Source organism: Podarcis tiliguerta, assembly GCF_965153285.1.
Source record: "Podarcis tiliguerta genome assembly, chromosome: 11".
NCBI lineage: Eukaryota > Metazoa > Chordata > Lepidosauria > Squamata > Lacertidae > Podarcis > Podarcis tiliguerta.
Genome location: NC_139544.1, coordinates 27788586 through 27805338, shown reverse-complemented (window position 1 = coordinate 27805338; position 16753 = coordinate 27788586). Strand labels below are relative to the sequence as shown.

At 37.3% G+C, this 16753-nt stretch overlaps 1 protein-coding gene across 11 annotated transcripts in view; it reads right to left on the bottom strand.

Moving 5' to 3' along the window:
* The window catches only part of MCTP1 (multiple C2 and transmembrane domain containing 1), a 166912-nt gene that overhangs the window by 51412 nt on the left and 98747 nt on the right, over positions 1-16753 (bottom strand). For 7 of the 11 annotated variants that reach the window (XM_083403796.1, XM_083403799.1, XM_083403801.1 and 4 more), the window contains 5 exons: positions 16631-16733; positions 16197-16298; positions 15809-15883; positions 14121-14240; positions 13566-13652 (listed from right to left, as the gene is read on the bottom strand). In XM_083403796.1, coding sequence (XP_083259922.1) covers positions 13566-13652; positions 14121-14240; positions 15809-15883; positions 16197-16298; positions 16631-16733 — 487 coding nt within the window. The remainder of the gene's footprint in view (positions 1-13565; positions 13653-14120; positions 14241-15808; positions 15884-16196; positions 16299-16630; positions 16734-16753) is intronic. The other 4 variants (XM_083403800.1, XM_083403802.1, XM_083403803.1 and 1 more) reach the window with 1 other exon arrangement.

Sequence of the window (16753 nt, the reverse complement as noted above, 5' to 3'; positions counted from 1 at the left end):
TAAGAGAGAACCCCACAGATGCATTTGTATCTGAAAAGCAATGCATTAAAAAAGAATTTTCTTTTCAGATAGCTTATCACTGTAACTTTCGGGATTTCAAATAGCATACTGGGCTTTGGTGCTGAGCTGAGGCTCCATCAGATCACAGAGGGAAAGAACAGAACACAACATCTTTGAAAGAGAGACCCACCAAGGCCAAGACAATATTTAGGCCACTTGTTGTAATAGCACAGATCATCATGAAAGTCTGGAAATTATGCAAATGTACTGCTAGCTAGGATTTAGGCTACCAAGATTAAATAAATAAATAAAACAGGCCGTGCCTCTTTGACAGATCATTGCTTTTGTGAGGCAACAGTGCTACCTACAGGCTCAAAAGAAGAACAACATTTAATGGTTATTTTGTTCAACAGACAAGACGGAAATTTTAAAAATCACCACAACGCCCCATATTAAAATATCGACATAGCAGATGTATAAAAGGTTTGTTTTGCTTATTATACAGAGTTTTTAGAATGGCCTTATTTTTATTTTTTGTCTAGCTCCCCATCCCAACATTTAAACTGTTCTCTCCCTCCATCCCCGTTAATCCAATATTAACACACATTTGCTTTTATGAGTTTCTCTTATTTGGCATTTTCTAAAAGTGCAGTTAGTGAACTCAAGGAAACAAGGCAAGCTAGCATTCTACAACAAAGATATAGGCAAGCTTAAAAATTGGGGGTGGGGGAAGACACTGATACTCTTCCGCCGCTGGTGCTTACTGATCATGATCTAATGCTTCTACATTGAAATTCCATCAAGGAGAGGGGATGTAGAGGAGATGCCTAGCCAGAACTCCTCTTAACAGGAAAGTGAATGGGAAAATCACTTACATGCAGAAGAACTCTACGAATATCTCAGCATTCCTGCAACTACAAAAGGAGCCTTTGAATCAGGCTGACTTCTAAATACTATTTCCTAGAATAGTTTAAGCATAATCAGGGCATCAGCTACACCTGTTTCAGAAAGACAATTAATGCATTGTACAGAATCACTACATTTTGTCACTAACGGACACAGTAGCATCTTAAAAATATTTCCAAACTACATATAATAATGAATTTTATTAAATGGTGGGCAGAAATCTATACGTGTTGGAGGCTTTTTGTGCAAATGATGAAGAGTGATATCCAATGAGAGCCATACTCAGAGTAAGCCCATTAAAATCAACGGGTGATATCCATTGTCCTTCATGCTCAGAGTTCAATGGGGGTCTACTCTGAATATGACTTAGCTGAATATCACCCAAAGAATTTACCCACTTCGTTAGTTTACAACATCGGTATGAGATGGCTTTTCTCTGTAAAACAGCTGTGAGCTGAATTCAACATTTTCACTTCACATTTCTTATTCTATTAAATGTGCAAATTAACTATGTCAATACATATTACTGATTAAACAAACTCTTTTTAAAATAATTCAAAAGAGCTATCAATAGGTTTAATATTTGTTTTAAGACTACTGCAGCCTGAAGTATTGTATGCATACAGATTTTACAGTAACAGTTCAATTCCACTAATCTTATTTAAGAGTCTAAAATCAAGAAAGGGTGCCATCTAAATGCAAACACTGCTGAATATTTTTTTAAAAAAACATTCACTTTATATTGCTGTAAATTTATTCTATTCAGCTTAAAAAAATCAGGATGGAAATCTGCAGATTTTTGACCTAATAATCTAATTACAATTTAAAAAAATGTTTTGGAAATATTTAAAGAGCAAACTTTTAAAATAAAAAAATACATAAATGTGTTCATTATAATGAAATGATTCCAATTTGAAACTGAGAAATGCATTTTTACTTAATATTTAATTTTTTAAAATGCATTATGCCTACTTTGCAAAAACTTCTCTATTGGGCTGACTTTTTTTAAGTGCCATTTTTATTTGTACTGTAATCATGGTGAATATATTTGGTGGGAGGCAATATTACAGGCTTTTAAAAGGACTGTATTAGAAAAAAACCAATTCAACTGTATTGAAATTTACAACAATTTATAATTATTATTTTTTAAGGAAAATACAAAATACAAACTAAAAAAATATTTTAACAGATTTTAAAATGAATAGGGCTAGTCTTAAAATGATCAACACAGATCCTTAAATTATACGGGAGAACTGTGCCCACTGAAATACTAAGAGGAAAAGTCAGCCTTAAAACTGGATTTCACATGTGAACATCAAATCTTGGCCAATTACATATTTTTAGAGATTACTTCAATGTGCTTATAAACTCTGCTGAAATTCTACATTAGTTCTCAGAAGCTCCATGATTCAGAATGCGTATGAATTAAGACATGAATTATTTCCATATTTCTAATGACAACTCTGTCTTCCCACAAAATTTCTCTCTGCATAAAAACAAGCATCACTACCTTTAAAAACTTTTAACAATGTTTCTTGAAAAATAATAATTAATGCATGGGTTTTCCAAAAGATTTCTGATCTTTAGCATTATTCAGTCTTTAAAATCCATAAAAGAACAAAAATACAACTGAGATTGTCAATTATGAGTCATATGCTGGTGCAGAATGCTATACTAACCCCAAAAGATGAATTACTTGTCATAAAGTTATAAAGCCTTTGTGAATTCGATGTCTCATTTTTATCATTTGTTCTGGTTATCAAGATTATTTTTAAACTTTCTTTTAAAATAGATGTCTTAAAGGTGAATAAAAGTGAAAACCCAAATATAATAAATCATTCTTTAATCTGGTTTGCCTATGCTGCTTTGTACTTTAAATCTCACTAAAATTGTGCCTCATCCATCCTGGACATAAAATGGTTTTTAGTGGTATGGCAATTAAATTATACTTTCTAACTTTTACAACAGAAACATATATAATGCCATTTTAAAGGATAACTTTTATTTCTAGATCTAAATACAGACAGCTTCAACATCATGGTAAATATGGATCCATTCTGTCAGTCAAGTAGCGCTTTTTGCATCTTGCTACTGACAGAAAAGGGCACAGAAGATGTGGCATGATTCTGTTCAGGCAACCAACACTTTTATTCTCAGTATACTGAAATCCCACTTATTAAAAGGGCTCTGGGTTGCACTTTTACTGCCAAGTCCCGTTTACTTGCAGGTCTGACTTTTAGTGGAATTTACTCCCAATTTTTTTCCCATAAGGTTACAGATTAATAGTTTGGTCCTAAAATAAACTTCTAACCCAGAAATAAATACTCAAATACTCCGTGAGATTTGTTTTTTAAGTAAACATTCACACCGTTACAGGTTGTTCCTAATCATGTTTACTTAAAAGCAAGTCCCACCAACTTCAACAAGCTTACTCCCAAGTAAGTGTACAGAGAAGTGCAGGTTCAGTCTTTTGAAGTGTACAAATCTCCATTACCTTTATTTCATAACCAGCAATTTCACATGAATCTTGGTTTACAGGATCTGCATGCATGATCCTGAAAACTATGGTGAAAAATTGCTGAGTTTAATTAACTGACCCTTGGTTTTAGCAGGTACAACTGTTCACCTGCCCTTCCTCTGACTCTCAGGGCTGCTTCCTGAAATATATAAGGTAGACTCCATTCACAAATATCTCTCAATAAATTTAGTAGTTTCACTTCACATTTGTACTTTAAAAAAAAAGAAATTAAGATAGACGACTCAGCAACACACTTTTCATGAAGACAAAGTATTCTCTATACCATTTGTTTTGTCTTGTTTTCTATAAGAATAAACTGCTATGGTGAAGTCAAGATGTATTGTTAATATTAGATACAAAAGGCATTTTGAATGAGCCAAGTAAAATAACCCAGTGAAACACTAAGGAAAATATTTAGCTTTGAATATTTTCTCTGAGTAAATGGGAAATTAATGCGCTGATGCATTTTAACTGCACTTAAAGTTGTATTTTTAAAAAATAAAAAGTGAAATAGTGAAATCAGCAGCTATTTACTAAATGAATAAACTAAAGTCATAGCACAAAACAAATCAATGTTCAGTTTTGCGAATGATTAATTTGGTTTAGTCTGTGCTGTAATCCTTGGCTAGCTAAAAACACTAAATGGAAGACTATAAGCCTGTTTACTTTCAGGAAATTTGTGATTTCACAAAGTGAGCAGAACAGACAAAATCCTGCTTCTTTTAGACTACATTTGAGTAAAATACAAGGCAAGCATTTAATGTTAAGGCTGTAACTAAAACATTTCCCCTATAACCCAGACTCTGATAAAGCAGTTCCTTAGAAATATAATGGTTACAAATCCCTTTTATGGTTTTAACAAACCCTTATTTCCCCTGCTCTGCTACATACAATGTAGAGCCTATTTGCACCTATTCAGTACTACATTACAGATAAAGTTACAGCAAATTTGTTTTCCTCAAAAATGCAGTGAAGCCTAATATCCCTTAAGTAACAACAGACTTGTCTTTCATTTAAAAGAGAACTGGCATAATTTTCTCCCAGAAACAAACTACTTCCCTGACAATGGCTCTGTTCTTAAAATTCTGAATGGGACACAGCTCAATTTGCAGGTGTTCAGGTAGAAAGGTGGAAGGGTATTTGACCCTGATCGGGTAATTGTTCCTGTGGTAGGTAACTCCATCCAGTTCATTGATATCATTTTGGTAGTACTAGATAGGGCTGCCAGAGTTTTCAATTGTGAATTGCATAGGCATGCTCAAATGATCCATCGCTGAAATGGATACATTTTATAAAGGCTGATAGTAAGATGATATACAGTGAACAACAACTGTAGCATTAGGACACATAAAGAAACAACGCATTCTCATAACTCAGTTGTTATTAGTTTCACAGTTCTTTCTAAGCTTTGAAAATAAACAGGTTTGAATACTATACAATGCATCTAAAATGCTTAATTGCTATCAGCCATAAAAAAAGTGTCAGCATTTAGCTAGCCAAATTAATTTTTTGGTTGAAACTAAATCTGTGAAGTGTTATAAATTCATGGTTAGAAATGTGACAATTTACTTAAAAGTTGAGTGCTAAGAGTACTGTTAATGAGTCCTCACACTGTTAATTGTTATCATTATGTAACATTGTGACATTTTTTATTAATTCATGCTTTCTATGCTAATGGTACGACATGAGGGAGGCAGACTACTTCTCAAATCTGCAGTCATCTTAAGCATATAGTGGGTTGTTGTTCTTTTGCATTAGAGTTTCTTTCAGTCAATACAAAATCTTGCAGACTGTTTCATCAAGAATTCCAATAATCCACAAGTTACCAAGGGAGATTAAATAATAATTATTTGTACCTCTAATAGGCTTTGTTTTAAACTAGAGCCATTGTATGCTTGCCAATTTGGTTGGTGTAGGCACACAAGCCTCCTACCAATTCCTGGGTTTTTTTGGAGGAGGGGGGGAATAAACAGATTTTACTATCCCATCATAGCTCTGAAAGCACTCCAGTGTGCAAGTTTTGCCTTGATCTTATGCACAACAAGTGGAAGAATGCAGAGAAGGAAAGAGTGAAGGGTTGGGAGTTGCACAGCGTTATGGCAGGAAAAGTGGGGAGGAAATGAAGCTAATGAAATGTTGCTAGCTAGCTAAACCACCCTGGCAGGGATGATGTGGAGAGAATCACTGGGATTAAACACTACAGAGAATGAAAGAGAAGACTCTCTTCCCCCACCCCACCCATTATAAACAGGCAGAGAAGAGAGAGGGAGAGAGAGATGCTGCCCACACACACTGCTTTCATTAACAGAGAAAAGTTGGTGACAATCTTATAGCAGAGTAATATGCATTACTTATTGACATGTGACATACAGATTCTTATGGAAGAAAAATTAGGAGGAGGGGGCTGAAATTGATCCAATGGTTACACACACACACACACCATTTTCTTACTTGCTTAAGTTTACATGGGGAAACACAAAAGCTGTTCAAAGCAAAATTCTCAAACAATCCAAAACACAGAGTACGACAATGCCATTATGGATTTTTGGATTTTCCTTGTTGGCCAACATGAATACTTTGGATTTTTATCAAATGTTGCATTTTACTAGGAAGTCAAATACATCCTAGAATGGATTCTACACATTTCTTCCATATGAGGGAATATTTATGTTGTAAGTAATAAATATGCAGGATTTAACTGATACAAGATTAGTCAAAAAGAGGTGGGGTTTTTTAGCTTTATCTTTTTAATGAGGCAGAGAAAACTTGAATTGGCCCATTAATGACTTATTTCTAGTTAAGGAAGGTGATCTATTATAATATGAATACAGACATGCCTAATCATGTTGACAATATAGTTCTGGAAAGCAATAAAGGCTACTGTGAGGTAGACATTAATTGCAGTTTCACTGTATTCCAATTTTGCATTGCCCTTTAACAGAAAGTTCACTTTTTCTGAGCTAATGACTGTTAGGGTTTGTTTTTTTAAAAATGTATCATGAATTTGATCAACATTCTGCTTTGTAGAGTATTATATGTACTCTCCTTCAAATGCATTAATGATTATAAAATGCAGATCTTCAGTTCTGAAAACATCCATTTTTTCCCCACGAAACAGCATTTCCCACCAATTCTACATTCTACAGAAAAATACTTCTGAAAGAAATCTCCATTTCAGGCAAAAAACCCCACAAAACCACCTCTAATCATCCAGCTTCTCACACTGTAAATTAGATTACTCTCTTCTGGAAAGAGATTAATTTCAAATCTGCTGTCCAACAACATCCAGCTCCTCTGGCTTTTCAAGCAAGTTGGGTGCTTGCTTTGAATAACAAGGCAAGATCTACTCTTTCTCAATGATAACCTAGCTCTAATGTCTAATTTAACACTGAGAATTGCACACATCATGAGCAAAAGACTATTGCCTGTCCTAGAGACTTCTCTAAAACTTTCGCCGGCTACTTATTTAACTCTTTAATTAAGGAATCTAGGCAAACATACAGCCTAGATTGCACTCTGTTTTTAATGAAGAATTGTTGTCAATGGGAATTGCACCTGCTGACCGAAGAGTCAGCACAAAAGCAGCCCTTGGAAATGTGAAAACAAATGGGGAAAACGACACTGTTAGTGAGGGACATCAAAGAAGACCGGGTCAGCAAAGCAGTATTGGCCTAGGGCAACAAGTAGATGAGCCTGAAAAGGGACACAGAAAGACTTGGAAACAGAGGAAGGGGGGGCTTTCAACACTCATGTTTACCTGTGGTAGATGTCCTAAGCTGAGAATCAAGATAATTCTTTCCTTCATATATAAGGAAACTGATCTGAAGCACTGGTTTGGCAGGGAAGAACATTTTGAAAAACTGAAGGATAAGTAAGCTCTTCCTTGGCTGCACACTTGATATTCCTTTTTTAAAAGAGTTGACTGAGCATGTTTCCTATTCCTAAACCAAGCAGGGATTTCATATTAAATATATATTTCTCTATCTTACTGTTTTGCATTCGGTTGGAATATTTAGCTATTAAGCACGCTTATTGTTGGATGGGATCTTTTATTGTACAATCACTATATGTATGATCAACTGCAGATTAAAGTGATGTAATTACGCAGGAAATAGCTTTACACATTCCATATGCAAAAGTATTTCCTTACATGACACGTTTCAAAACTGTTTCCTTGCCAGTTGTCTACTTGCGTTATTAAATACTCTTTAATCAAATAAAATACGCCACATCTCCCATTTATCCTGCTTTAAAAATTATTACTGATCATTGTTTAAACTGTATGAAATTACGTATTTCCCTGGTCTAAATTGCCTCCTTTACCTAGTGTTAGCCTTCTGGGGGGGAAAGAGGTTTTTGTCTTTCCCCTCTCGGAAAGGATAGCAGTGATTTCTAGGGGATGACAAGGGTTTAGATTAGAAAAAAATGTTTGATTCTGTACCAGTAAAATCTATGGTGCAAAACAAAGATGTATTTAAATAGTTGTTTCAGGAAAAAAATAGAATCACTTCCCCCCTTTCTTCTTTCTCCCCTCCCTGTCTGCAGATGCAATGTGTGAAATGGCACAGAATTCTACTGCCCAAAGTCAAATATCCCACTAGGCACACCAAAGTTGTTGGGAATACGTCTCCAAATCCTGCCATTAAATACTGCTTTGTTTGTGCATAAATCTGATCATTTACCATCCATGTTAGGTCACTGGCACACAATTTACTGAAGGAAAAAGAATTTCTGTGCACTTCGCTTGCACCATGAAGCACTTCGCTTGCACTTTTTGTTTCAGTCATCCCTAAGAAAACGTCTAGCAGAACTGGGGGGGGGGGGGGGCAATAGGGCATTTAAATACTGATCAGGATAAAATCAGTATGGCAAGCAGGGCTTTTTTTCAGCAGGAATTCACCGGAACTCAGTTCCGGCACCTCGCAGGTAGGCACCATTGCTGTTATAAGAGAACAAGGGAGGTGTTCATGGTGAGTTTTGGCACCCATTTTTCTAGAAAAACAGCACTGATGGCAAGCCATTTTCTTCAGCTTAAAGCTGTGTCTCCAAGGAGTCCTCCTGTCTGAGAACAGAAAGCATTTCTATGTGAACATAGGTGTGTGCATTACCAAGCCCCTTCCAATATCTCCCCCTTTCTTGCACTGGAGGAGCCTCTGACTCACAAGCTTTTCAGCTAACACACATGGTGGTGGAAAGGGCAATGGTGAAAATGTTAAACGGTACACGCAACCCTTTAGATTCCGGCAAAAGGAATTCTCTTCTGTCAGATTATGCAGCTCAAAGCTATACTCATGTTGCATGATTGGGAAAACTTTCTATAACTAAAAGAAGACTATCATATAGCAAATGATGCATGTCACTTGGTCCATGCTCACAGCCCAGAAGACAACAGAACTACCTCTGCCAATGTGTCAGAACAGTCTCTCTTGGAAATCCCAAAGAAGTCAGCCCACAAAGCTATCCATGCACACCTGGGTCCTATAGGCTTTCCAGAGCGATACCCTGCCCAATCCCTTTCCTTCACCACTGCAGCCCCCACTACTTCCCACCAACCGCTACCTTATCTCTCAACTGATAATAGGAGAGCATTTGCCTCACTGTGGCTTTGACACAGCAGTTAAACATGCTCTCTTAAATTTAATGTTTCTAAACTTTTATAATTTAAAAAGAATTTTCAGCTATGGCGATAAAGCCACTGCAGCACAAGCACTCAGTCTCCTGGGACACCTTGCCCAGAGAGAGGGGAGACTGAAGCTGGGGACACTGCCAGTACTGACACTGCATTAGTGACGTTAAAAATGTTAAATGGGTAAGCAGACAGTGGTGAAGAGGGGCAGCAGCAGTAGCGGTTAGAAGTTATGCCCGCCTCACACAGAACAGTATCTCGCATTGGCTCTGACAATATGAACAAAAATATTGAATGAGTTGGCCTTGTTCAGATGCCTCAAAAATGGTTAGGAAAATCCAGAGAAAGATTATTATTACTACTGGGTTTTGTTTTGTTTTACTTTCAAAAGTAGTTTTTAGAAGAATATAAGCTACAGTAGAAAGGAGAGGACTGCAAAACTCCCCCAACTGAAGAGGCAAATGTAGGCACCATTTTTGCAAATACTATTTGTTATTTTGAGCCATGTTAGAATAAATGAACTCACATTTCCCAAATTTGGGAACATCACCTACTTTCAGGACTGCATATTTCCTTCTAAATTTCCTTCTAGATTCATGATCAGTGCTTCCCCAGTAAAATGTGTGTTTCCCCTTTAGCTATTGTGTTATGAACTGCACAATGTAGGCTAACAGACATGTGATAACATTCCTCTTAAACTTTTCACTAAACTACCAAAATTCAAATCCTACCTTTTTGTGCACTCTGACATTTTTGTCTGGCATTTTCATTAATTTTGCGACATACATAAATGTAGCTGAAATGTTAGCTGATCAATACTTTGTCTCTCTCTTGTAGCACCGGAGCGCATTTCCCCGAAGACCACACACAACAGTACAGGAATTAAATGTGTAAAATATCAAATGTTAATGTTAACATAGCAGTACTTACTGTATAACAACTGAAAAGGCTAAAACAATTCAAGCTGGATAAATGGTACCACAAATTATCCACAATCATATATAAAGATTAAAGTTTGTCCTGCAAAATAATTCACTGACTCATGTTGAAGTGTGTCCTTTTACTGATAGCTTAGTTGTCCAATTATTTTTTGGCTCATTAAAGTAAGAAGTGACAGTGAAAGAGGTTGCATACGGCCCCTCATCTCCTGCCCTGTATCTCCCTGCAATTGCCCACATCCACAGGTGCATGAATCAAGAGCCTGGAGAAAACGGAACCCAATTTAGAAAGCATTTCAGTATCTTCATTAGGTTGTTCTAAAGACAAACCTTGCCATTTCCACAGTTGAGAAAACTGCGTAAAGTATTTATGTAATAATCATTTCTTGCTAAAATTACGTAGGAGTAATGAAAACTGATTAATTTAAGCACCGCAATGCATTTGATAGAACAGCTCATGAATGAAATATTCAAGTTGCTTTTACTTATTGTTTTCTCCAAGTGTTAAAAACAAAAGGTGATATCCAGTTGTGCCCAACAGCAGGCAGAACAGATTTCTGCTTGTGCAGCAGGACTATTTCCTCTCCACCCTGATGCAGCCCCCTGTCCACCTTCAAAATCTGATCCAGAGGGCAGGGCAACAGTCAGGAGCAGAGGAAGCCCTGCTGCATGCACTATGTTGGATTTCACCCAAATAAAATATAGAGTAGGCAATAGGGATATTAAAATAGGAAATCCGGTGGTTTTCAGCATCTCCGCCCCAAAGTGCTGCAACATTTAAATCTCATGTTATGATAAAGGGACTATTTAAATCCAATGTCTCCTTAACTCAAACCTCAAGATGTGCTCCTTTAGTTTGCACAACTGTACCCTTAGGTTACATTCCTGGAGCTAATCAACCTGCCTAAGATTCAGAAATTTCACAGGGGGACACAATGTGGAACTGTATGCAGAACTGCAACAACAACAACAACAACAACAACAACAATAATAACGTACATGTTGCGGTTTTCTGACAACACTGTAGGTTGTTGAGTTCTGGTTTACGATCTTGGTCAAAACTCTAGGGTATAAGCTGTCATGTGCTATCTGCCTCTATTAAAAGGCTTTGAAACCTCTCAAAAAGGTGTAAAGAGGTTCTAAAGACCACGGCATGCAAAGATGAAAGTGTTTAATTTTTTAATCTGCCTGTCAACTTATGTGTCTTTCACAAGACCCTCTCAGCACTTCTGCCTAGACCAACACTGGCAACCCACATATGACATCAGAGGCTGTGGAAGACAGATGGGCTGTGATATCTCCAATGCCACGCTGTGACATCACAGCAGATTACTTAATAGGTTCAAAAGAGGCAGGGCAGGAACAGGGATCAGAAGAGACTTTATTGAAGATTAAAAATACAGTCCATTGCACCGATGGACTTTAGCTTGTCAGTTCTGAAGCAACAGTGCCTGTAAAAGGACAGGCAGCATCTAAGAAAGAACAGGTCGTTACTCATTCATGTTCATTACACCTGAGGCACAAAGTTGATCCTACAGTAGATCTTGAATAAGATTCTAAAGGGCATGTATAAACCATAAAAATATTTAGGATAGATGGATACATCTGAAGAGCAGGGGGAAATACAATTTAATTTTCTTTCATAGTAGTTTTGTTTTGACTACAGCTTGCTCAAGAACGGTGGCTTTCTCAAGGCACTGCTTGCACCACTATTCATAGCCCCCATTGCTTGGTAAGTTCCCCCAAGACAGGGCCATTTGGGGGGCCCAGTGAGGACACTCTGGCCAAGGTCACCTCAGACCTGGTCCTGTGGAGAACAAGAGGGAGATGGCAGTTGCCTCTACTTCCTGCCTTTGGGCAGCGCATGGGCATCTGCTTGCCCACTATTGGAAGCAAGATGCTGGAGGACCTGACTGTGCTCTCATCTAGAAGGTCACTCGTACAGATTTCAAAGTTGGCTGCTTTTCTTAAAGTGAATTTAATCTCACCTAAACCCAGTTTTCTACAACATCAAAGACAGCGAGGAGGGATTCAACTGATGGTCCCTTTTTGCAACTGCTTGGCAGTCTTCTCTGTGCTGATCAATGAAGAGGGAGGAATCAGAAAGGATCCTGTGCTGCTGGTGTTTTCCCCTTGCTATTCGGGGCTAACAGAATCTCCAGGCTGCTACAGCATGCAAGAGCTATCAATTTAATTCTTCCCAGCACCCTCAATGCAGAACCACTCTGGAACAATGCTGCATTCAAAGTCATTAGCAAAAGATTCAAATGACTTCCTCACTGCAATCACTTGGAATTCTTCTCAATGCCAAGCAGCTAAAGGGCCCACCTGCATAGGTATCAGTGGTGGTGGGCATTTGCCTGACTGTGCTATGTGCTGATGCTGAACCTGATTCCCCAGCCCCTGGTATTCAAAGCATGCTGCCTCTAATCATATGTGCTGCTTTGGGCACATTTATGTGGGAAAGTAGCATACAAGTTTAAATAATAAAAATAAAATAATGACAAGTACTGCCACGACGGGTATATCCTGCAGAATAAAGATTGTTCCTATATCAACATATTGGTTCTGTTATTAAGCTACACCTTGTATTGTCTAAAGAAGTAATGTTACAGAAGCCAAATGGTCACACCCTTTATTACTCCAGCTCAGGAGACCACAAGGGAGAGGATGCCCTATACGAGTGCTTCCCTTCATCAGGCAAAAGGAACATTATGCCATTATGTCACAAGCACCTCCCAGAGCTAATGCAGGAAGTAAACACACAAAAGCAGCAGCATTTTGAGTAAAGTTATTACGCAACGGTTTCTGAAACTTATCTATACAGGCATAACCTTTTATCAAGGCTTCTGGAATGTCTCTTATCACATTTCTCAGATCTTAAAATGATCAGTTGTCTATTTATTTATTTATTAAATTTCCGTTTCACCCTTCCTCCTAAAGGAGTCCAAGATGACTAACGTAAAGAAGTTGCAAGTTTTTGGAGCATCTGTTTTTGTTCCTCAAAATGCTCCTATTTGGTGTCGTGGCAAGGAAGTGAAGACGTAGAAGAAAAACGTCTAAGTTAAGACGTCTTGAATAAAATTGTATTAAACTGACACACAGAAAATACTGGGTGGGAAGTTCTTTTGGATGGAGGCAGATCTGGTGGATATGTATAACATAAACAACTGAGGATCCATTTCTCACACAGTCAGATATTTCGTCTAAGGCTGGCAGGTATGAATGGCTTAGCTTTAGAACCTCATACCCAAAGAATGGAATATTAAAGGTCCTCAATGTTCACATGGGACATGACTTCAAAGGTATTGAACTTTGTTCCTACTGTGAAACAAGTGATAATGGCATCACCCATCTGCAGCAACCACATTTACCAGTGTTGTTAACTTGGGGTGGCTGTAATAGCAGAGGGATGGGGAATATGTGATGGGGAATACACAGTTGTTCTATCATTTGTTATTAATCAGTTGAAAATTGGTTCCACCAGCATGTAAAATGGCAGTATGTGTGCCATACTGTTTTGCCACCAAGTACTAAGTCATCTTTTGCAACGGGATCAAATACTTATTTCACTTACTATAATGCACATCCATCTCCGTCTTCTGTCTTCTGGGTTTCTGGGGGTTTTCCTGTTGTTATTCTGTCTCTCACAGCTACAATAAACCTACCATTAAAATTATGGACTGGTCATTTCTTTGTCAGAGGGCAAATGGGCAAATTTAGCAGGGGATCAAATACTTCCCCCCCTCACTGTATATGTGTATGCAAGTATGCCTATACAGAGCTTATTTAGGATCAATACACCTGCCTACATTTATAGATTATCATTGGGAGCATGGCTATGATGCCATGGTGAACTCAAGCACTTTGAAGTTTCCTATACCACTGGAATTAGAGAGAAGAATGTACTGGCATTAAACTTCCTGGAGTTTTAAGGTTAGGGTATTAGAGGTCACTGATAGTAGAAGAAAGCCAATTCTAGGAAGCCCTGGATGTTCTAATATTGGCTTTAAACTACAGATTGATTATTAGGTACTGACTGTGATCTTTCATATATGTCCTATTGATGAGACCATTACATTTATTTATTTTTTTGTATACACATATATTAATATTAAGGTTAATATCATACCACAAAAGCAGCAAGACTCCTTGGTGGTGAATCCCAGTCAAAGCAACTGTTTATATAGTAGGCGGCATTTACAAGAACCATGACACAACGCTTCATCCGCATGAAGTTCCTTAGAAGAAGCTGGAGGAAAGAAAAGTAGAATGTGTCGGCTCAGTTTGTGCGTTTTAGCTATGAAAATTGCTCACAACACATTTCAACTGAAAATACTGTTCTGTACAGACAATATTTTGTATTGCAGTAAAGGGGAAAACTCATTATCTAGATTTTTATCAGTATTATCAGTAGTTGTAGGCTTGCACTGTTCTGCTATACAGCATGAAAATAATTTAAATGACAGTACAATTGTACCTACTAATGTTTCCTTCCCAATCTTTAAGCACACTCTAAGAACTGAGATCCAAAGATTTATTATATGAACCTAGATTTTTTGCACTGGAGTTGGCTGAATCAATTTTTGATACTAAAGAAATGACTGCTGAGAAACCACGTATGCAGTTCTGAGTAATTATCTCTGAGGAAATTGAAGTAACTTTTTCCATGTAAGCTGTGAAACTACAATACGTTTCATGAAAAGAATGAACAAGTAGATTTTTAAGAAATTATGTTTTAAAATGAATAGTTGAGTACCACGAAGTTCATCTGGAGACGAACTCACTAACTTTTACTAAACTTACATTTTACAGTATTAGGTTATATTCACTAATTCAAGATCTCTGATATTTAAGAAAAGAACTTGCTCTAAGGAGATTCTTATACTACAAACCAAGATTTGATACTATTCATTGATTAGTAATAGTCATAAGTTCCTTGCTACTATTTTTCTGCATATGAGTCTAGCCATTTCTGAGCAGCACCTATACGTCTGGAAGAATAGGTATTGTATATTCCCCCCCCCCTCCCACACACACACCGCAAGGCATGCCTGCTTACTTTCTGGTAATGGAAGTGTTATATTGCTGCTTATAAAATCTCTGTACTGATGATTTCATGCAATAATTATAAAACACTGAAAAGCACACAAATAAGATTCTACAAAGAAGAGTTGTTTAGTGTTTGACTCTTCAGTGACCAACATTCTTATCCTCCAGAAGGAAACATGAACATCATGGCTGCAAGATTTTAAAAATTATTTAAGTTGAAAGCATTCAGTAGGATTGCACTTTTGAAAACAGTTACTGCTGGTAAATATTGCAGCAATTCGTTAGTAAACATACATGAAAAAGAAGAATCTTGTCAATCATGTTGCAGAATCAAAGGGATTTTATATATTTGACTGAGTTAAGTTTCTAATAAGCACCTTAAAAGGAGAACTAAGAGAACAAAAGGCTGATACATACCATAATCCAAAACAATATGGGAGTTCCTCCAGGTCAAAGTTGGCCACCAAAATTTATGCTAGACTAAGTTTACAGCCACCTGTGCTATAACCTGATACATGGGGGCAGACTAACAACTTTAATTAGAGTTATCATGCACACATTTTACAAATAACTAAATCTGGCAGAAAGGGATTTAGAAGACTTAAAAATCTGCATTTGTGCAAATTTTCTTTGATAACTCCAGATAAGTTTTTCAATATAAATGAGATGTGCTATTCTCTTAGCTATCAATGCTTGCCAAAATACAGTCATAAGGTTTCACTTGATATTCTGTCTATTGGGAATAAATAATAGTTTCCAACTCTTTACCTGTTTAGAAATTCTGTTTTCTTCTTCAATATACTTCTGTTCTTTGGGCATTAACGTTCGGAAGCTGGCTTTCACCTATATATCAAAATATATTGTTTAGGGACTGAGAACTGCACAAATATCTATAGAATCATCACTGTAGCATTTAAAAGTCATGGGGCCAAGACTATAATCCAGAAATGTGAGGCAGAGAAACTTATGCTTGTGTATACATTAGCAGCAGTAGTAGCAAAGTGGGTGTCTCAGCCAGTGGCAGAAGAGCATTCTGCAGCATACATCAAGGTTTAGAGAAAATGAGGAATGACAGAAATTCTCTACAAATCAGGAACAAAAGCTTTCATGAAACTGAACTCTTTAGCAGTACAAAAAAGGCAAAGTTAAGACTTACAGCATTAAAAATCACATCTATTTCAAGATAGATGACCCCCTTTGTTGGCCCTGTCAGCTGCTTGTTTTTCAAGACGTAGGCTTTCTGTTCACCATTTTGAATCTGCGGGAAAAGGACATGACAGCCGTCTGTCTCGCAGTCTCCGCTGAATACACTCCCTCAGTGACCTTTGACCCCCAGCTGCTGAAACTGACAGAGAACCCAAAACAACTGTGGCAATTCTGACAAGTACCTGTTCATTACCAGGACCAAGTCTGTCAGGAAAAATTAACTATCATGGGATTCAACATGGCCGTGAATTGAGTATGTTAAATTTTTTAGTGTTCTTATTACAGACCTTGGTTGAAAAATGACAGACAGCCCTGATTTTTTTTTTCCACGAGCATAAAAATATACAGAGCAGTGCATTAACCAAATAATAATAATAAACTTACAGACAACAATGGTATAGCCACTTTGCCCAGGAAGTCAGCACTCCGATCTCGGTCTTCGTCATAAACTGTCACTTCAAGAACTGAGTGGATATCCTTAATATTGCTATGAAAGGGATAGGGCAG